At 47.6% G+C, this 23,337-nt stretch overlaps 1 protein-coding gene across 2 annotated transcripts in view; it reads right to left on the reverse strand.

Annotated features, from left to right (window-relative positions):
- The window catches only part of LOC142575939 (uncharacterized), a 70,522-nt gene continuing 47,185 nt past the window's right edge, over positions 1-23,337 (reverse strand). Inside the window, exons 20-24 of one of the 2 annotated variants that reach the window (XM_075685760.1) lie at positions 10,648-10,762; positions 8,841-8,913; positions 4,346-4,408; positions 4,090-4,165; positions 1-452 (exon numbers count right to left, since the gene is read on the reverse strand). In XM_075685760.1, coding sequence (XP_075541875.1) covers positions 300-452; positions 4,090-4,165; positions 4,346-4,408; positions 8,841-8,913; positions 10,648-10,762 — 480 coding nt within the window. In that variant the 3' untranslated portion in view covers positions 1-299. Of the gene's footprint in view, positions 453-4,089; positions 4,166-4,345; positions 4,409-8,840; positions 8,914-10,647; positions 10,763-23,337 lie in introns of those variants that run through there. The other variant, XR_012826742.1, reaches the window with a different exon arrangement.

Below are 23,337 nucleotides of genomic sequence, written 5' to 3' on the forward strand. Positions count from 1 at the left end.
CAGTGCATAGTATCCAACCGGAGGGTTCGTCTGGTTAACCCCTCCGTCTTGCAGCTCACATTTTTCTATTTGTTTTTCCCCAATTCCCCAACTTCCACGTTCGTGCTCTGGTGGCTCTTACAGCCGCTATAGGTGTGTCACAAACGACTAAATCAATAAAGCGTTTATTGACGTATTTGTCTTTTATCTGTATGTTTTGTTAGCAGGAGGCCGGCTCTGTGTCGTTGCGGCGGGACGATTGCGCAACAATAGCCGTCCAGGCGTGGGCAACAGGTCCGCGCGCTATACATTATTCGTGACTAGACTACGACGAGGCCCATGGAGGTGGCGAATGCGTCGAACAGCCGCTGCACATACTTGACGCCCTCGACGACTAGGGGGCCCGCAGCGATGAGCGACACGCCCAACCACATGCTCACATGACCGGAAAGGTACAGCAGGAAGTCAGCCATCTGCATGATGCGAATAGAAAGAAAGTAATGAGGGTGTGACTAAATCAAATTTATTATTCTCAGATTCCTTTTTTTTCAATTTAGGAAAAAGTACTTTAAGTTGGCAGGAGAAAAATGAAAGGCCAGTTAAAGAAAATCCGAGGAGCCAACCAAAATTAAATTCTGCGGTTTTACGCGCGAAAATCGCAACCTGATAATGATGGACGCCATAACGGGGCACTCAAGATTCATTTTGACTACATGGGGGTTCTCTTTGCCGTAAACTGAATGCACGATACACGGGCGTTCTTGCAGTTGGTCGGCCTCGAAATGCGGCCGCCGCGAGAGGGATTTGCTCCACTACCTCGGGCTTATCAGCGCAACGCCATAGGCGCTAAGCCACCACGGCGGGAAGAGAGCTTACAAGCATGACATTACATTTAGTTAAACCAGTATACAATGCAAACATGAATGCGAACTCCAGGATGTATCCAATTATATACACTGATACAAATCAGTTAAGCCGACCGACGGCTAGAACTACAGTGCTTTCGAACGGTGCCAGGCAACAACATAGGGTGCAGGTGGTGACTTGCCAATTAATTAGCTTTTATCAAAAGATTCCAGCAGAACCCATCTCACGGTGACTATCGACGGTAATGCGATTGGCATTCAAGCAATGTAGCGAAACATCACATTGCTGAAGACATTTATTTAGAATCAGTATAGTGGCCATTCTGACACTTTTGTTGCTTCGGGTATTGTGCACACATTGTTCTTTGGTATGGATCCACGTTGCTATGGCACTCGCTTGCTAAAGTCGTCTTGAGCATGACGACATAACGTCGGCTATATGATGACGACGGAGTGAGGGGAAAAGGAATGACGTCGATGGATTGACGAAGGCGGTATGACGACGACGGCATGAGGACAATGGGATGACGACAAGCGTGGCGACAATGGCTGACGACGGCACGACGGGAGTCGTATGAGGAACTTACCAATATGACGATGGAATGACCACGACTTCGTCACAAAGGTGGTGTGAAAACGAATGCATGACTGCTTGACGACGACGGCGTGACGACAGCGGCATGATGAGATTCGTATCCCGAAGGTGGTGTGAAGACGGTGGAACGGTTACGATGGTATCACGACCTCGCTATGACAACGAATGCATAACAACTCTAATACAACGATGGCGTGACGAAGACAGCATGACGACAGTCGGATGTAATGACTGCGATCAATGACAATGACAGCAGCACAACCACGTGCACATACCTATGGCACACACTATTACACCGCTTAGATGACTGAAGCGGCGTGAAAGGCATGACGATGATGGTATCATAAAAGTGAGATGATGAAGCTGGAATTACGTCAACGGAATCACCACGATGGTATCACGAGGATGGTATGGCAACGAATGTATGATGACTGTATGACGACTACATCATAAAGCGAGTCGGATGGCGAAGCTGAAATGACGGCGATGAAACGATCACGACGGCATCACTACCACGAATGAGTACACACCTCGCGCCCCAAGTTATTAGGCAAATTAGTTCATTGGGTTGGTGTGAAAAGCGTGACGATGGTGGCATCAAGAAGAATGACTCCGATTGCTTCAGGGCGACGGTATAACAATGAATGCATAACCAGTGTATGACAACAACGACATGACAAGGTCAGCAAGACGAGAACCCGATGGCGAAGTTGGAATGAAGACGATTCAACGACCACGACGGCATCAAAACTATCAGCCCATACCTATTGGCCCAAGCTATTAGACAGTTTCGGCCACTAGGTCAGCGGGAAAGAACGGACAGACGGGAGCAGACAGATGGAGTGACGGACAGATCCATCCATCCATCCATCCATCCGTCCGTCCGTCCGTCCGTCCGTCCCTCCGTCCGCCCATCAAGTTAGATTTACCCTTGGCACTTCTAAGGCCACTAGAACGCATGACAGAAAATATAACTGCTATCAAGAACACCCCAGAGACCGCTGAGAATCCTGGCAACATACATATGCTTCGCTGTAGCGTTGTCCTAACTGAAATCATTTTTTATTTATTAGACCATGGTAGCTTATTTCCTTGTGCGAAAACATCAAATTCTCACCATTTTTTCCGGTGCTCTGTGCTATGTGTAATAACCGAGTTTGGAAACCGAACGATATCAGCGCTAATCATACATTCTGTCATGTGCACATTTTTCGTAAACGTAAACTATAGACAAATTGACGCAGACTTTCAAAAGCACGCATGAAAAAGAGCTGAAAACAAACATGGTGTTCTGTAACTATGGCGCTAGTTGTGAGGTGCCATGATTGACCAGGAGTTAGGCGCAATTTCTACGATGTGGCATTCCTTGTGGACTCCTATGAACTACACGGAGCGTTTTTGTCAATGTTCCCTAGAACCAACAACACTCCTCCCCGTGTTAACGAAGGTACCTATGGTAGCGCCACATTGCCACCATCGTGGTAACGACTTCCACCCAATAGAACTCGCTGTTATTCATGCAAACAACAGTGTTCCTTCTTCGCTACAGGAAATTTCATTTGAAGGCTGGCATTAACCACAGTTGACTGAGTACAGTGCTAGTGATACCTCATTTAACTGTTTCACTGCGCTGTGCGCCTTCAAGCCACAACAGCACGAGCAGGCTCGCGCGACATCAACAACAATAAAGAAGCGCTCTTTCGACCAACGGACAGAAAAAAACAAATTGCTTCATGTGTTAGCTAACAGCTGAAACACGTCACGCGTGTCTACCAGCAGCATGCAAAGGCGGATATTAGCTATGCCAATAATTTGGCCACGGTTCAAATCTACAACAGGCGCGCGAAACTTCAAGTCTCTCTTTTCGATTGAAGCGAGTAGCTTCAAAAAATGTAGCATCTGTTTCCTCACTTCTGGATGACCAGCCCACGACTTTCCCCTCGAAAAAAAAAAAATGGAGCAAGGAAACTAAGAAAGCAGGGCTACTGTAACTATCGACAAGAATGTCTGTCAACGATGTTAAAGATCGTCGTAGGTTGACTGTAAGTATATGCTACTCGGAATCTTCCGTTTCCAACATCTATAAGAAGACAAAGGGCATGTTTACTGCTCAACAGAAAAAAAAAAGACACCTGCAGGAACAATACCGATGACATGGGCGGTGGGGTTACTGTTTGTATGTTCCGCCATTTTAGCTGAAAACGTGTCCTTTATTAAACACTGACTAAACCAAGTTTTGCGTAGGTAGGTTAGCATGTTATCGTTATTATAATCGCTAGCCGCGGCTTAAATATGCTACAGGAGGAAGGCCTTTTTCAAAGAGATATTGAATTACATCTGTTAGCAGGAACCATCATATTCCTGAAAGTTTCCTTATCTTATACAGAGTGCTATCTACCCCCGTTTGTTCTTTCTCGTACGTTGCTTTCTATCTCTGAACGTTACGCCTTTCGTTTACCGTTATATCACTTGTTGTGAAATCCTTAGCTTCCACTCAGATTACTTTGTCGCGCTCCAAGTTTTTGCTATGAGTTCGTACTGGAAAAATATAAGGTAATGCTTCAAAAAAGAGAAGGAACACAACTGAACAATAGATTCACTGACATGCGTGCTAAACATGAACACGCAGGGTGGTACATCTGTACAGACCGTCATTCTTGGCAGGTTGCTCACAATCTTGCGCTTCGTGGAGCCGAGGACGACCGTGAGGTCTGCCTCGAGGTTTCTGCACCAGAAGAAAAGCCAAATTAATCGCAGCAAACCACTCAGCGATGGGGATAGTCATTCTAGACTTCCGCTTATTTGTGCGCTGAGCGCTAACTTAAGGCTCAACCAGACTCACGTGTAGTGCCGAGATGCACAACAAATGAACAATGAGAAAGCACGCATGCTCAGAAACACTTACTCGTATCTTACGTAATCCGTGATGAATCCGGTTTGGAACATCAGACCTCTATAACGAGTGTCTCTGCAAAAAAATAAGAAAGAAAGAAAAAGAAAAGAGAAAGAGAAATAAATAACTAAATAACTAAATAAATAAATAAATAAATAAAGGAAGAACAATATTATATCGTTAAATTTAATAAATATGCGAATTGGGATGCGCGATACGAACCAGAAGAAAAGAATTGCCATCCTCGACTCTAGGGCAACTCTCTGTGGCTATAAAGAAAATAAACGGAAGCGAAGAGATGGCTCGACCATGCTCCTGAATAAAGTCCCAACAATTAATTCGCGCTTCTTCAAGCTGGGGAACAGAAAACATACGCATCGTTTTTTACTACTGCATCTATATTGCAGCAAAAAGGAGGAGCACCGACAACGCCTTCATCGCCACAGCTCTAAAGACTGACGCTCAAGCTAGGAGATAGCACGCTTTCTCTAATAGCCTCAGCGTCAGTCCTCTTTTGTGGGCAGTAAGAAAAATGCACCACTCATTGTTAAGTACGAATGTTAGCTTGTTCATTAGCCAATCGAGCGTTTGGGCAAATGGGAAAGCACCGCAAGCGACAAGTGATTCGTTGCTTGCCATGGCGAGTTCTATGAACGCCCCAAGAGGCCGAAACAGAAAGCTGAATCTCTGCCGCGACACTTAGCGCATTAATTCCCCTGGAGAAGCATCGACTCCTATAGCTTTTTCCTAATTGCCGCAGAAAGTTGTCCGCTAATATAGTTTAGTGTTTTAATGCGGTGTAGACAGGCTGACGTAAACATACGCCTCAATGTTACCACTAAGGCGCATCCGTGAGCGCGAAGCTGTGGGACGTACCATCGTGAGATGTCGCTAACAGCGCCGTTGTAAGTGTCCACCCCGAAGTCCCGTCTACGTGGTTTCCGGTGTACAGTTCCAATCTAGCAAGCCTGCGCCGCCCTAAATGTCGAATTTCTAAGAGCACACGAGTTAGAAGTAATATTTAAAGCTCGATACAACGAGGCGTACGCGCATACTCGGACGCATTATTATTTAAATGTCTCGATAATTATGCCAGCAAGCCTCGCAGCATGTGGCGCAGAAGGTCACTGACGCTCGGCGTAGCACCGGGAACGATGGGCCCTTAAGAGGAGGCTTCAGCTCCAGCTTATACACGTAAGCCTGACGTAAGCCTGAAACACAGGCACGCTTTTCATTAGGCGCGCTCTCAAACAAAGGGCCGCTCGTTATATGCGCAAGCATTCGCTGTGCGTTTACTTGCAGCACGTATATCCATGCGCCCCGTCTATTTCCGTGGAGCATAGGTGAATTCGTAACTCAAGCTCAGGGACTTTAATCCTAACTCACGCCAGCCATCTTACTAGTTAGTGTCTTCGTATAGGCTGAGCACGACGTCAGCGCCTGCGCCAACTCCGGCCGCCCCTCCTTACTAACTTAGGCTGAACGTAACGTCAGTGTTTGCGCCAACTAATTACCGCGCGCCTCGGTGCCTAATAGCTCCTTTTGTCTTTGTGACATATTCCCTACTCTCACCTCCAGAAACGACGCAGAACAAATCCCACAAACTCGTAGAAATAGGGAAAAAAATTCACGCAGCAACTCCACTGGGAGTTGTTTAAGTATGCGTAAGTATCGTGCCACTTGCTCATCTCCATACAGCCCGGTGTCATTACCAATGTTATGAAACTGTATTCGAGCAGTATAAACCCTTGTCAGCCGTTATCGGTCGTTATCAACATTATCGGACTACACCCAACCCTTATCAACCGATAGCGCCTGTTATCAACCCTATCGGACTCGATCCGAACCTTATCAACACTTATCGGACGGTATCAATCCTATCGCAATTGATCCGTTTTTTATCAAGCCTTATTTATTATTATCAACCTCACCGGACATGATCCCACCTTTATCAACTGTAATCGGTTCTTATCAACCTTATCGGACTTGATCTGACCCTTATCAACCCTTATCGGTGCTTATTAACCTTATCAGAATTGATCCGAACACTATTAGCCCTTATCGCTCTTTAGCACCTTATCCATCCTCGTCAAACAATTATCAATCGTCATGAAACCAATATAAGCCCTTCATCACTCCTTATAATCCTTATCAACTGATTCACGGCTTATGTGTCTGTGTTGCGCGATGGGAAGCGCCCGAACCCTCACAGATAGGCGGCATTTCGGTAGGTGAAGTAACGCCCCAATGGGAGGCGCATCCAACGACCGCCAAAAGGCATCGGTGATGTGGCGTGTTTGGCATTAAATTTTCGCAAAATCTGATTTTTCTTGAAGTCTATACAACACTGCAAGTCGGCTCTACATGTGACCTCAAAGATGGCTTTTACTACACCAACACGAAATGTTTAAACAAGCCTTTCTAGAGATTGTTCTCCTTTGACATTTGTTTCGTATCGCCGGCACAAAACATTCATATGGTTAAAATATATTTATCTACAGCAAGCGTGGGTGTTTAGCCCACTGGGTCAGAAGTTCTAGTTTCGAGCGTGGGGTCGTAGGTTCGGAACTCACCGCCGCCAAAGATTTGTTTTTCTTTCGAATGTTTTTGTTTTGTTTTATACATTAATTTCTGTATAGTGATTCGTCTCACGTGACAGACGGACGGACGGGTTTCCTCGTTTGGTAGGCATAGAAATGCTTACGCATTCAAAAAATAGCTACACTATAAGAACAGTTTACACCCTTTGGCGTGCCCCTTCTGCCACACAACAATAATCGTCATCTGCCTTGATGCGTTTCCTTTCTTTAACGCTGCGAGCCCGGAACTTTCCAGTAACGAACGGCACGCGCGTTATCAGCATAGAACAGTTTATACCCTTTGGAGTGCCCCTTCTGATAACGCGCGTGCCGTTCGTTACTGGAAAGTTCCGGGCTCGCAGCGTTAAAGAAAGAAAACGCATCAAGGCAATTGACGATTATCGTTGTGTGGAAGAAGGGGCACGCCAAAGGGTGTAAACTGTTCTTAGAGTGTATTGCTACAATATATAGGGCAAGGAAATTAGTGCCTCTTTTGTGAACCGCAACGACTACTACAGAAGGTAAACAAACAGAGCGCAGCCCTCGCCGCGTTAGGGCCTGCGAGGCAGTAGTAACTTAGATAGTTATGTAATATGTGCAATAAAAAATTATTACTTTGTAGACGAGTAGCCGCACTGAGAACAGCAGCCCCTAAACTCCTGCAACAGTTGAAAATACGTAATATTTATACGAAGGAAGCGTGCGTCCTATGCATTGTAGTTGCCCAAGATTGCAAAGCAGCAGACCACAAGCTCCACAAACACAGCAATAGCGAAATCAACACTAGTGAAAATACGCATGTTACACCACAGGGCTGCACGCATTCACAATGTATAAACGACAAAGAGGTAGTATAAACCAAGTGTCGAGTGAAATGTATTTAAGTAAGTGCTACAAACGTAACTTCGCCTGTACGCTTATCATAAGCAACTTCCGTTGTTGTTCAAGCTATACGCTTATGTTTAGCTAAACATTTGTGAGGTAATAGCTTTAATTGTTAAAACAGTGAATTATTCTGACTAGGCACTTTTCTTGTAATACACCTCCTTTAGTTTTACAGCGAAGCTGTTAGCCTATCGTTTCTCGGGATTTTTCGCGGCGTCGTTCTCACGGAAGAAAGAACCTTCAGCAACTGAAGCGAAAAGTCACGGATACAACATACGGATACAACAGATACAACATATATTACGGATACAACATACACCACAGTATTCGTTTCATTAAACAACAAGCACAAAACAAGCGCCCAAACCACATATTTGATGATAAGGCGCTCCTGCTAACAACGCGAAGCAGGTAGCGCTCCCCGCATAGGTTTCCTGGTACAGGTCATTGTTGCACAGGCTGCCGCGGCGACGGCAGCTACCGACGTGGGGAGTGACGTTACTAGCCTTTAATAATATAAAAGAGCCAGTCCAGCAACTGATTTCATTTTTGCTGCAGCACCGCTATAGGTAGTTAACGCATGGTTAGGACTCCTGATGAGCAGCATGAATGCGAGGAGCGGCAAAGGGAATACGGCAATACGACCAAGGGCGGTGTGCTGCCGCTGGTCATAACACCGCGGAATTCCACCACAGGGGCAGTTCGCACGTCCAAATTCTGCCGTGTCTGAATAATGCGCCGGAGGAGGAATTGAGCCATAAACCATTGCATACCCCCCTCAGCAGTTGCAGTGGTGGTTTTGAACAGCTTCGATGGACGTCCGATTTCGAAGAACCGGGAGGCGAGTCCATTTTATAACTGCATTGCGAAAGACTTAATGGTGCGACATGACATTAGTGCTGCGTATTTCGAGACTGGAACAGCTCTAAGAAACAGCCGATGCTTTCACATCAGCATCGCGGTCCGCTTTCGTTTTGACAGAAATGGGAGCGTCGAAGCGAGATTGACTATTGAGCAAAATGAGCTTGGACGATCTTTCGTACTTGCATCCTCGGGTGCAGATGTTTTGGCAGGACATGAACCACTTCTGACGGATCAGTTCGTCGATGCAACGCACTGCGCAGAGAGAACACGCAAGGAAAGCAAAATTTGCTTCATGGAAGTTGTTCACAATTTAATGCATTGTAGTTGCATACATGATCTCGTGTTCCAGGAAATCGTTTTGCGGTATCCCACAACAAACTATTAGGTCACAAAACGTGAGTTTGGGGGTGCAAGAATTATATCGTACACACTTGTGCAAGTGAAGTACTTCCTTTCTTTTTGTCGCTATTAAAAGAAGCGCTGCCCTAGCACAGGGGCGGGCCATTTAAGCCCAGTTTTGCTGGCCCCGCGTAATATACCTGGGGGCGGGGGGGGGGGGAGGGTATTCTGTAAGAGTCCACCTAGTAGACACGTCCATTTCGTCTGCTTCTGAAGTGCTGATTGGCTAGCGTGCCTGCCTCCTTCTGACACGTGCCCCAGCCCAGCCAATCAGTATTTCAGCACTCTAGCCAATCAGCACTTCAGCAGCAGACGAAATGGACATGTACGCTAGGTGGACGCTTACAGTATAACGCCCCCCCCCCTCGCCCTGATCCCGTTGTACAGAAAAAACAAACCCTATAGTTTTCGTAATACATTTGTTTGTTCACGCATGCACGCCAAGCACCTGGTGTTCGTCCAGACTACAGAGAAATTGGCACGTAGCCACCGTTGGTCACGATCACCGCTACCGCAGTATATCGCAGCACAGCATCACGTGCGGCTAAATGAATACCAACTGAAGCTAACAGCCATTTGCACAGGTCTCTTGTCCTTGAAAGCTGTAACAATGCCTTCGCCGGCCTGCGCTACGATGGCTTAGGAGGTCAGCATTTCAAGATTACCTGTACTTATCTGTGCAATCTGATCTGTGCGATAGTCTCTGTAACACTGTAGCGAGTACAGTCACAGGTAACGTCTTGAAGGGCCTTCTCGCGACTACAATCATCACGCGTAGCCTTGTCAGCCATTTCAATGCGAAAAGCAAGGCATTTAGGAAAGGCCACTCCTAACCATAGCCTGCAAATCAGGGTGGGTCTCGCGTCGGCAGGGTCCCGAAAAAAAAGAAGACAATTTCGAAACTGTTAAGGTTGACTCTTTGGTTCGTTAAGAATGAAAAGTAGTCGTTGTTAATTATAGATAATTAAAACACCCCACTAGAGGGTCTCGAAATGCACGACGTAGTAGAGATGTGATGCCGGATTCACAAGGTATACTCCAGCTGTTCGTTCTTTCAGCTTTCCTGACTTACCAATCCCTCCCCCCCCTCCCCCTGGCCGTTGCAGTTGATCAGCTGTGCTGCTAGGTTCAAAGTCGCTTGTAAAATTCAGCGTTGGCCCCGGGTTTGATGCCCGAACCAGGACGAATTTTTCTTCCGCTGCGAAGTTCTTTACGAGATACCCGTACACGTTTCTTATGTGCCTTCGTGCTACAGTTAGGTGGATGACAATTTTTAGCTCTCAAGACCTCTATGATAGTGGCCCACACGTTCTTTCTTCCAGAAGTACTCTGTTGAGGGCAGGTTGGTTCGTAGTGAACAGGTAAAGCCCTGTGTAAAAATACAACGGCGTATATAAAGATAGAACAGAACTTGACCCCTCCCCCCTCCAGCCACCTACTTAATTAAACGAAAATCCAACATTCTTGCAGCGTAATGTAAGCAGTGAAGGCGTACTGCTTTATCCCTGCATCGTGTTTGACGAGAGTGGTCTAATTAATGCAGAATACGAGAAGAAAGCACAGAAAAAAAGATAATTCTTCACTCACTATGTGGCACGTATTCGCACACTGTTCCTTTCATGCGATGCTTGACGGCGTACATTTTGGAAAAGCAGCCACACGTTGCTATCCACCTTTGCGCCACGCAGAACTCGCTGCACTCCTGGTGGCAGAAAGTTGAAACAACAAACCAGCACACCAGTGCTCGTAAGTCAAAGCGCCGCTAAGGAGAAACAACGAATTTAGGTTGATAAATTATTCTTGAAGAGCTCTACTTTCGTTTATTTCGTGGTAATAGGTTGATTATTACGAGAGAAAATGACGGCCAAGGTGTTAGTCTTCAATTTTGCGACAGATCCCTGTATAGGGCTAGTACGTCAGTGTGACATCACAGATTGTAATGCTTCTTTTTTTCGTATTTCGGCTGCTGTGGTTCAATAAAGTTTTTGAAACTTTCAAAGTTCAGTCTATGGCTCTTTTAGAATACAATACAGTCCATTTTTAAAGATAAAGAATTAACTAGGCCCAAGCTACAGCGTCAAAACATATGACGTCACTGCGTGCTGGTGCGGGAATGACAAGGCGGCGGTGCATGACATCTTGTACTGAGCATCCAGGGCTCAGTACAAAATGTCATGCACCTCCGCCTTGTCATTCCCGCACCAGCACGCAGTGACGTGATATGTTTTGACGCTGTATGCTTGGGCCTAGTTAATTCTTTATCTTTAAAAATGGACTGTATTGTACTCTAAGAGAGCCATAGACTGAACTTTGAAAGTTTCAAAAACTTTATTGAACCACAGCAGCCGAAATACGAAAAAAAGAAGCATTACAATCTGTGATGTCACACTGACGTACCAGACTTAAGCATGATATCCTAGACCGATACGACTCAACTGACACCAGGGCGATCCTAGGTCTCGACCTCACCAAGGCATTTGACAACGTTAGCCATAGGGCTATATTGGTAGGCCTCGAAGAGGTAGGTGTGGGACACAGGGTATATGCATACGTCAAAGACTTTCTGTCACAGAGAGAGGCGAATATAAAATTTCTGGATGTAAAATCCCCTCCCATCACACTTGGGAGCAAGGGAACCCCGCCAGGGTCGGTGCTCTCACCCTTCCTATTCAACATAGCGATGAGGGGTCTCCCGGCGGAACTCAATAAGATTAAATCGATTAAGTTTAGCATGTACGCGGATGATATCAACATCTGGGTTAACAGTGGGAGTGATGCAGCCATCGAACTTAAACTACAGATAGCGGCGAATATGGTGGAAGAGTATGCGGCCAGCAGAGGCTTGGCTTGCTCGCCACAGAAATCGGAGCTGTTAATCATTGAGCCAAAACATCAAAGGGGACACACTGGAAGCAGCAGACTCATCACTGTTTTCGTAAACGGAAATGAGGTTCCCAAGGTGGAGGAAATAAAAATTCTGGGCATGTATATCTACAGAAATGGATGCAACCTCACGATGATCAAAAAGCTAGAAGGACACGCGGCGCAGGTCACGGGGATCTTTAGGAGAATTTCATTCAAAGGCAGGGGCCTCAAAGAGAACAGCCTCCTCAGACTCATGCAAGCCTTCATTACCAGCCGTATAGCGTATGCCTCACCGTATCTTGTGTTTAAACGAGAAGAAAAGGATAAAATAGATGCGATCATTAGGAAGAGCGTTAAGAGAGCCCTAGGGCTCCCAGACTCGACCTCGACAGACCACCTCCTCAAAATGGGGGTTCACAACACGCTAGTTGAACTCACTGAGGCAGTACGACTGTCTCAGTTCGAAAGATTAGGCCAGTCTATAACAGGGAGAAAAATCATGGAATGGGTAGGAATTCAATGCGACAGGGGTGCCCCGACTGACAAGAAAGACATTCCGTTGGACGTGCGCAAACGCTTCCGAATCGCCCCCTACCTAAAAATATGCATCTTATCTACAACAAAGAGAGGAGAGCTCACAGGGCTAAGGCTCTAGTAAATAAACTTAAAAACACACCGGCGCATAACGTAGCGTACGTGGACGCCGCTTGCGGCAGAGACGGGGCTGCGGTATCGACGGTGGTTGATGGCGACGGGCGCGTTAAGATAGCGTGCTCCACGTGCACGAGGGACGCCTGTACAGCCGAGGAGGTTGCAGTAGCGCTCGCTTGTGCGGGTACAAAAGCGGGAGTAATATTAGGCGATAACAAATTAGCTATCCGAAATTTTAACAAAGGGAGAATCTCGGAAGAAGCCCTCCACATTCTACTCAAAAACTCTCCCAGGAGGGACATAACTTTTATTTGGGTACCGGCCCATGAAGAAGTCCCAGGCAACGAAGCCGCTCACGAGCTCGCCCGAGCACTCTACCACCGGGCAACTCTAGAGCAGCCAGTTCCAGGGGTAAAAGATAGCATGATCACGTACAGGGAAATTGTCGATCACTACAAAGCCGAAAGAAGAATCTTTCCGCCTCCGCATCGGTCTCTCTCTCTGGAGGACGCTCGCATTTGGCGACGCCTCCAGGGAAACAATTATACATCACCACATAGGATCTACTTAACACAGGCGAGGGACTATAACGACGCCCTCTGCAAAATTTGTAAGCAAAAAGGTACGCTAGATCATATAATATGGGAGTGTGCTGGCTCCCCAGGGGCCAAGGAAAACATTGACAGTAGAGAGGCCTGGGAGGCCTTGCTCCAGAGCGAGGCTGAAGACGACCAGCGTCGAGCAATCCGCCTGGCCGTTGAGGTCGTGAAGACTCACCGTCCTCAACGCGCGGGGACTGCTTCGTCCTCCCCCCCTACCTGCGTGTAGGTTAAGAGGCGGGCACCCCAGCTCGGTGGAACAATAAAGTTTTCAATCAATCAATCAATCAATCAATCAATCAATCAATCAATCAATCAATCAATCAATCAATCAATCAATCAATCAATCAAGGCGGCGGTGCCGCCTATGTTTCGTTCTTGTGTCTTTCACGGCTTACCAAACATCGTCTCGTAGTAAGATTGGCTCTTTTTGTTATGATAGGAGACGACGAAGAAGTGGCTCTTATGTGGAACCCCGTTTTTCAGTTCTCTCAATTTACGAGTACTTTTGCGCGTTTTCCAAAGGCGCCGCTCCGGAGTCTTTCGGCAATGGAAGTGGAGTCAGCTAGGCGTTCCGACGAGACAGACGTCACACCGTCAAACACTCCGAGGATGCGCAACTACCTCACGAGCGACACAGGTAGCGAGGACACCCTGCTGTACTACTCTGCTTCAGGAGAAGATGTGTTGGATGACGGTGACGGTGACTACTTGACCGTTGTAAGGCGAAAAGGAAAGAAGAGGATCTTCACTGATTCCTCGTGTTCAACAAAGATGGCAGATATGGCAGAGAACACTGACACGGTCCATAGCATCCTCTTCTTGCCAGAGAAGCCGACCGCTGACCTGAATCGGCAGAACAGGCCAGCCATATCTGACACACTAGAGGCTCTTGTTCCGCGTGAGACTACGGATGTGAGAATTAAAACCCTTGAGAATATTCTTGCATTCGATGTCAAGAACAAAGCAGTGCTCTTTAGCACAGTCAAGGTGATGGGCGCGCTAAATGTTCGCAACCTATTACCACAGGACAGCGATACTTCATCAGGTGTCATTTATGATCTCGATAGGTCCATCAACGATCTCGATGATTAAACACGCCATAGCCGATGTAATTATTATTGAAGTCCGTCGTCTAGGAGAATCACGTTGTGTGAGGATAACCTTCAACGGAGGAAGCTTGCCGTCACACGGATTTTTCTGTATCTAGCTTTCGTTCCGAGACCTCCTAATTACCGTAATTGTTTGAAGATTGGGCATGCCAGTGGTATATGCATAATTTAGATCGTGTGCCCAAAATGCTCTGAGCAGCACAGCGCTGATGCTTGCTGTGCGACTTACTTCAAGTATGCCAATTGCTCTGGTTCCTATGAAGCCTCGTCGAAAGATTGGCCGGGACACAAGACAGAGCTGAAAGTCCTCAAACAAATGGTGAGAGACAACTCAACGCATAGAGGGATCTCCGCCATAGTGCGACGGCATAGTGGCAGCTGCAGACGATCTTCGTCTACTAAAAATACTGATACCGTCGTAAGAAAGGCGCTACTTCCTGCAGCTGGTGCTCCCAGGCTGGTTAATCGCACTGACAACACGGTGTCTGGTGATGCAGTGATTACGCTCCCCGCAAACGCTTGGCCTGCACTTCCGGCATCAAGTCCTCCTGCAGAATAAAGGCTGATGGTGGACTACCGACACACCAGTGACTTCACAGATCGCACGCAAGGGCAAGACAAGCAAGTAATCGAAATAATGAACTCTCTAACGAAAGTCATTCGTGTGATGATAAATGACATGCAGACGCCATCTGCTGGAGGTGCACTGCAAATGCTGCACTGTCTGGATCCGGTTGTTGCGAGGCTCGAATAGCAAACACAATGACTCTACCGTCTCGGCCGTTCTTGAGACACGTCAAGGAAGCATCCGTTGTGCAATGGAATGCTCGTGGGCTGAAATCCCGTATTGCTCATTTTAGCCAATACGTTTTCGCGAATCAATTTTCCATTGTTGTTGTCTGTGAGCCGAACCTACAGGAACCCGTGTGGCACTCGGGCTATGAACCTTACGTGTAATTGACTAGTAATTTCATTAACAACGTGACCATCCACGCATGGTGAGAACTGACTTATGTTGTTCCTCCAGTGCTGCCACATGGCAGTAATCAGTATGTCTGCTTGACCGTGAAAAACACAAACTTGCATTTTACTGTAGTTGGCGCTTACCTTTCTCCATCAAGTCGTTTCGACAGACAGACACTCAGTGACCTATTAGATTCGACTCATGGTCCATGGATTGTTGTTGGGGACTTTAACGAGCATCATTGACTTTGTGAAAGCATCAAGGTAACATCCAAGGCAAGGAACCTCGTTTCCTTTGTCTTGTGGTCATGAACTTTGCTGCCTTAACGATGGTAGTCCCACGTTCCTGTGTCGCCGGGCTTATAGCATTTGTTTAGACTTAGCTTTTGTCTCGCGATATCTCGCTAGCAGTGTTCATTGGTTCGCAGACATAGCTACCTATGGAAGCGGCCACATTCCTACTTACCTGAAGAGAAAGGGCCTAGCGAAATCGGCTTTTTCAAATCTTGGACGAACGATTAAAGCATTTATGCCAGGAAGTTTTTTCGTCCACACTTGAAATTCATATCACCAAGGCGATGCAGGATGATGTGCGTTCATTCCGGCTATTGGAGAAATAGACGGATATTTAGGTGGAAATACAGCACCTCCATGCAATCCGCCGGTGAGTGGAGCGACGACGCAGACAGACTAAATCAGTTTATGACCTTAGACAGGCCAGATGCATTCAAAAGAAAATTCAGCGTTGCATTGCTGTGCGGCAAAATCAACGCTAGAAATCTTTTCGCTAGTCTCCTGACCCCCATAAACCTCTGTCGGTTGTCTGGCGAACAGTCTGTGGACTTCGAACAGCTCCTCAAAAGCGCCGTCCATGTAAATCGCTAGCCCTCCAACAAGGACGCCTAGAAGTCTACGTAGCCGAAGATTACTGCGCAAGGATGGCGGGTCCGGCGTTCACCTATTCACCTTGCGCACCTATTCCTATTGTCCCCACTTGCTACCGAGATCCTCGTATGGACGCTCCTTTCTCCATCGAAGAACTGGAAGCCGCACTTGCTGGGTGCAGACGATCTTCGTCACCAGGACCTGATGGCATCACATACTCTGCGCTTGCAAACCTTGGTCAAGAGGCCAGAGTGAGTGAGTGAGTGAGTGAGTGAGTGAGTGAGTGAGTGAGTGAGTGAGTGAGTGAGTGAGTGAGTGAGTGAGTGAGTGAGTGAGTGAGTGAGTGAGTGAGTGAGTGAGTGAGTGAGTGAGTGAATGAGTGAAAAAACGTTATTGCAGGTGCGGCGAGGACGCATACTCGTCGCGCACCCGGCTAGTCCCACGTCGGAACCGGCAGGTCGCGGGCACGCCGGACAGCCAGGATTTGCTTTTCTAGAGCGGGGATACGCAGAAGTGAGTCTCACTCCTCCTTGATGAACTTGGGGTACGTCGACCCGCACTCCCAGAGCATGTGCGCTAGAGTGGAGGTCTGCCCGCCAGACGGGCAGGCATCGTCGCGATACACGTCAGGGCAAGCCTCGAGGAAAATGGACAGACACGGATATGTGCTGGTCTGCAGAAGTCTAAGCGAAATGGTTCTCGCCCTATTCAACTTAGGGTGAGGGGGTGGGAAGACCCTTCTAGACATGTAGAAGAATTTAATAATCTCGTTGTGAGTAGCGGGAGCGTCCCTGTGACCGTAGGAAGGAGGGGAGTAGGCGCTTCTTGCAGAGGAAGCACGGTCGGTGAGGTCACGCGTAGCCTCATGAGCAGACTTATTGAGGTTCAGAGAAGCACCCTCAACCAACCCTACGTGAGCGGGAAACCAGTGGATTGAATGATGCGTGAGAACATATGGACTCGATCTGCTAAGAAGACGAGCAGCTTGCTTGGCGATGAAATTCTTCTGAAAAGCCCTAACTGCCGTTTCGGAATCGCTATATATCTCGGACCAACGACCGTCTAGTAGGGCGAGGGCGATGGCGGCTTGCTCGGCGACTCCGGGATCTGAAGTGCGAATGGAAGTGCTATTGAAAATCTTGCCGCTGGAGTCCAAAGACGCACTTCTTGGCATATATAATGCATCATGGTGCGACGGCTTGGTCCCTATGACGTGGCAATCCAGTCGCTTTGTCACACTCCTCAAGTCTGGCAAATTTCCATTGGAATTATCTATATGCCGTCCAATAGCACTGGCCACCTGCGTCGCAAAGTAATGGAGAGAATTATCTTTACACAATTGTAATGATATGGGATTTTAGAACGTTTATCCAGAGGTAATGGCTGGCTTTCGACATGGACGCTCGTCGATATATATCATTATGGACTTTGTAACGTATGTACAGCACCAGAAAAAAAAAAACCCTTAAACGAATGATCATCATCATCAGCCTGGTTGCGCCCACTGCAGGGCAAAAGCCTCTCCCAGACTTCTCCAACTGCCCCGGTCATGTACTAATTGTGGCCATGTTGTCCCTGCAAACTTCTTAATCTCATCCGCCCACCTAACTGCGCCCACCCCCTAAACGAATCACTGCGGCCTTATTCCTTGTGTTGGAGGTGCCTACGACAATGTAGATCATCATTCAATTCTGGACGCCTAAGAACTTGTATGTATTGGTGGACGCGTCTTTCGCTCGATGCGGAGCTATTTGAATGGAAGATCTTTCCTATTTTCGGACTGAAGATGGATCAACGCCGTCTAGCTATACCAGGGGTGTACCTCAATATGGAGTACTTAGCCCGACCCTATTTAACCTGGTGCTCGCTGGTCTCGCCGATTCGTTACCGCGAACCGTACAACTCTCTATACATGCAGACAGCATTTGAAATGTGGCCTTCAGAAGTGACATGGGTACAAGTCCGCGTACGACTTCAAGAGGCTTCAACAGCCCTATCAACATATTTAAGAAGTAAAGGCCTGGAGCTTCCGCTTTATAGGTGCGCGCTCGTTGTTTTTATTCGCAAAGTGATGGTCACGTATGCTTTGCGGATTAATGGGGAACATGTACCTTACAGACGAACGCACCGGTTTCTTGGAGTCATCATTGATAGAGACTTGTCTTGGAGCCCTCAGATCTCGCACTTCACCAACCGTTTGGCCGTCATTGTGGACCTTCTAGCGTTCCTCGGTGGGGAGTCCTAGGGCGCTATAGTACTATCAGTGTTGCAATTATATAAAGCCCTATATTTAGGATTCCTGCGGTACTGCTTACCTGTACAAGAATATACTTGCACTAAAAATATCCGCAGACTTCAGAGTGTGCAAGTCCAAGCACCCAGAACTTGCCTTGGTCTCCCAAGAACTACGTCATCGATTGCGACAGTGGCCATTGCCAGAGATTGTCCTTTGACAGTCTACATTGCTAAAGATGTCCTGAAAGCACACATCCTACACCTGACTCGGATTCCCTCGCACCATCTTGTTTGCTTGCCAGCAATGAGGCCACATTTAACTTTTGCCAAAAGTATTGTAAGACAGCAGTTATACTTGCCAAGAACATTCACGACTGCTACACGATTATCAGCCCCATTTTGGTGTCTCCACCAGCCGCAAGTACAATTGACAATTCCAGGCATCAAAAAGAAAGTTGGAGTGCCATTGCAAGCTTTGAAGCAAGCAACTTTGGAATACATTTACAACGTCCACAGATTCCGCCTACATGTCTACATAGATGGTTCGGTAAAACTCAACAGCTCTGCCGCTACAGTCATCATCCCGGCAAAAGCTGCAGAAATAAAGTTAAAGGCTTCATCTGTGACCACATCGACGGGTGCCGAACTTGCGACCCTCTGTGCTGTACGGGATTTCATTAATTAGGAACTAACGAAACAACGAACAGTTTTTAGTGATTCCTAGGCCGTCCTTCAGTGTATAGAGAGCCCAATGCGCCACGGACACAACGAACAAGTGGCCTGAGAAATTCAACGGATATATCATCGCAGCCATCACAAGGGACACAACAAAATATTTCCATGGCTTCCAGGGGACAGTGCTATATCTGCGGGAATGAACAAGCCGACCAAGCCGCCCGATCTGCGCATGAAGGTGGTCAATGCCTCTTGATTCCGCTTTCGCAAACAGATAACGCTGCTGGGCTGCCATTGATGTCACGTGAATGTATTTTGCCTCTGTGGGACTCGATATTTTTCACCATGTGTCGTTTGTGTTCGTTGTCTCCGGTCATACAGATGTATCTGCCGCATGAACTGCCACAACGTGAACAGAACATGCTGTGCCGTCTGTGGCTAGGCGTTGCATTTATCAGCCTTATGGTTTCCTTATTGTAATGGCCAACAGCCCCACGTGCGACAGATGCAGCTGTGGAGACGTTCGCACACATTACCTGCGTCAGCCCGCGCTCCCGAGATGCAAGTGATGTGTAGAGTGACGGACCAATTGGGCAATCGTCCACTATGAGATCTGAAAGCTCGAGGCCGGTTCTCCCAAAGAACATCCGCGCAGAAGGCCTTATTAGCGCTACTAAGATTCCTAAGGTCTACGGGCCTTCATGATAGACTTTAAAAACGCCGCCGCCTACCGCTCTACAGTGTACGAAATTTGTTTCTGCTTGTCGCTCTTGCTCTCTCTCCTGCTTTCTCTTTCTTTCTTTCTTTCTTTGTTCCTTTCTTTCCTTCTTTGTTTCTTTCTTTCTTTCTTTATCCCCTACTTCTTCACCCCCGTGCAGGGGAGCCAAGAGGAACTACCTGTGGTTAACCTCCCTGCTTTGCTACACAACCCTTTTCTCCCTCTTTTTTATGATGCAAAGGTTTTTTATTAACGCTGCTCGAATCCTTTTTTGATTTAGTATCCCTTTAAGCGGTTAATGCAGCGTGAGAAATTTCGCTATTGTTGGTCTCATAGATAACATTTAATGACTCACTACAGCAACGCGAATTTCTAAGAGAGAGAGAGAGAGCAAATGATAAGGAAAGGTAGGGAGGTTAACTAGGACTGAGCCCGGTTGGCTACCCTACACTGGGGAAAGGGAAAAGGGGACGGAAAGATTAAAAGAAGAAGAGAAAGTCCACCGGGGATATCGTTCAGTCACTCAGTCCGGATCATAGTCGCTGACTCAATCCAGTAGCCTTCAAATATCGCAGCAGAGCTTTTGTGGCCTTTTGTAGCTGCGATATGCGAGGCCATGGTCCCAAGATCTTCTTCAAGGTGAACGGTGTTCTATCGAGCTGATTGAGAGCTGTGCAGAGGTCATGTCTTTCGTTTTGAAAAGATGGGCAGTAGCACAGTAGATGTTCTATAGTTTCCTCGGCACCGCAGGCATTGCAGTCGGCGCTATCAGTCATTCCAATCAAAAACGTATATGCATTGGTGAATGCGACGCCCAAGCGTAAGCGGCACAGCATTGTTTCTTCATTTCGCATAAGTCCTGGTAACAGCCGCAGTTGCATAGAGGGGTCGAGGGAATGCAATCGTTCTTGGGTGAATTCAGGTGTGTGCCACTTCTGTAATGTCATACAGTGCGCTACCTTGCTTAGGTGTTGGGCTGCGTCGGTCCGCGATAAAGGTACAGAAACAAGGGTTGCTCCTTCGTGCGCTTTCCTGGCAGCTTCGTCAGCGAGGTCGTTGCCGGAGATACCGCAATGGCTAGGCAGCCACTGAAACACGACGTCGTGTCCTTTCGCTATCATATGATGGTGCACTTCTCGTATCTCCGACACTAGTTGTTCACACGACCCGCGACGAAGAGATGACAGAAGACATTGTAAGGCCGCCTTCGAGTCGCAGAATATTGCCCACCGATTAGCGGGTTGGTTGTTAATGTAATCAACGGCACCTCGGAGGGCAACAAGCTCCGATCCGGTCGATGTTGTCAGGTGAGAAATCTTGTATTGGACGCTAATTGATCGTGATGGTATAACCACTGCGCCGGTGGAGCTGGTCTGAGTGGAAGAGCCATCCGTATATATGTGGACTCGGTCAAAGTAGAAAGTGTTCAAACAATCCAGAGCTGCTTGCTTCAGGGCAAAGGTAGGCAGGTCGGTCTTCTTTCTTATACCTGGAACCGTGAGACGCACTCGAGGTTGTTCTAAACACCACAAAGCTGAGGTTGAACGTGCTGAGGGTGTGAAGCCCGATGGTAGACAGGCACGATGGATGCTGACCTCGTTGGAGAAGGACGCCTGTGGTCGTCGTTCTGGCAGGCAGGCAAGAGAGCTTGACTGCATGCGTGAAACATGACGAACATGGGCCCTAAGCGTGTCGATGCTAATGTAAGTCGTGATCGGATGGTCTCGAGCCATTATAATGGTTCCTGCTGTTGAGGCGCTCCGCGGAAGTCCTAGGCAAACACGTAGTGCCTGTGCTTGCACGCTCTGTAGTTCTCGAAGATTTGACTTGCATGTTTTAGCAAGCACGGGAGAACTATAACGTAGCAATCCGATAAAAAGTGCTCGATATAACTGCAGCATGGAGCCCACTGACGATCCCCATGTTTTCCCGGCGATAAACCTGAAGACATGAACAATAGATGTGAGCTTCTTCTTCAAGTGGGCAACATGAGGGCTCCAAGAGAGGTCCCGGTCCACAATGACACCCAAAAACCGATGATTTTTCTTGTAGGAGATAGGCTGGCCATTAATGCATACTGGATAACGAGACATTGGTTTTCGTGTAAAAGCGACTAACGCACATTTTTCTGTTGAGATGGTAAGGCCTTGTGTGTGAAGATAGTGAAATGCCTGTGTTGCTGCTTTCTGCAGCCTTGCGCGAACCTGCAGACGAGTGACCGCTGACGACCAGATGCAGATATCGTCGGCGTAGATTGAGACACTCACTGTTTCCGGTAGGGATTCGGCCAGCCCAAGAAGCGCGAGGTTGAAAAGAATAGGGCTTAGAACCCCACCTTGGGGAACTCCTCGGCATATGTAGTGGTCGGTAGTCGGACCATCTTCCGTACGTACGAACAAGCACCTTTGTGTCAAGTAGTTTCTGATCCATCGATATACTCGCCCTCCTAGTTCAAGTGTCAAAAGTGCGTCTAGAATGGGTTGATGGGAAACGTTGTCGTAAGCCCCTTTCACGTCCAGAAAGAGCGCTACTGATAATCGTTTCCAAGATTTTTGCTGTTCTACAGATGACACTAAGTCGATGACACTGTCAATCGATGAACGGCCTCGTCGAAATCCCGCCATAGAATCAGGGTAAATCTTGTGGTGTTCTAGGTACCATTCGAGACGCATGAGGATCATGCGTTCCATGAGTTTCCCGACGCAGCTGGCAAGTGCTATAGGCCGATACGATGCCAGTTCGAGCGGCGACTTTCCTGCTTTTAGTAGCGGTACCAGGCGGCTGCGTTTCCACTCCTGTGGGACGACACCATCTTGCCATGAACTATTGAAAAGACAGAGGAGCTCTCTTCGTGCTTCTCGGCCTAGGTGGCGCAAAGCAGTATATGTTATGCCATCGGGCCCTGGTGAAGACGAACACCTACAGAGCGCCATAGCAGCTTCTAACTCTTCCATGGAGAATGGAGCCTCCATACTGGTATCTCGTGGACCGGGGACGTCGCTTAAAGCCATGTCAGGGACTAAAACTGTGCCGCCGGCGATTAGGGCGCAAAATTCCTCTGCAACATCTATCTCACGGCGGGTTTGATAGAGAGCAAGGGCGTTAAAAGGGTGTCGTTGTTGGGGTCTTGAGCAAAGACCTCTTAGGGTACGCCACACACAGGACAATGGCTTGCGGGGGTCCAGTGACTCGCAAAAGCATTTCCATCTTTGGACCGCTAGCTTATCCATTCGGCGTTTTATCTTCTTTTGCATGCGCCGAGCTTCTCTGAGGTCAAGAATTGACTTTGTGCGCCTGTACCTCCTTTCAGCACGGCGACGTATTGTACGAAGCCTTTCCAATTCAATGTCATTCTCTGTACGCTTTTTCGAATGTGTGAAGCAACGCGTGCAATCTTGCATTGCGTCTGCAATGATGTCTTCTAATCTGCGTGCGGTATGTTTCTTGCAGGTGTCTTCTACTCGATCTCGAAAGACTGACCAATCAATTTGGCGAGATACATCCGGTAATGCGGCGTCTAGACCATTGATTCTCACATAGGTCGGAATATGATCACTTCCATGGGTTTCAATAT

The sequence above is a fragment of the Dermacentor variabilis genome, chromosome 3 (assembly GCF_050947875.1).
Source record: "Dermacentor variabilis isolate Ectoservices chromosome 3, ASM5094787v1, whole genome shotgun sequence".
NCBI classification, from domain to species: domain Eukaryota; kingdom Metazoa; phylum Arthropoda; class Arachnida; order Ixodida; family Ixodidae; genus Dermacentor; species Dermacentor variabilis.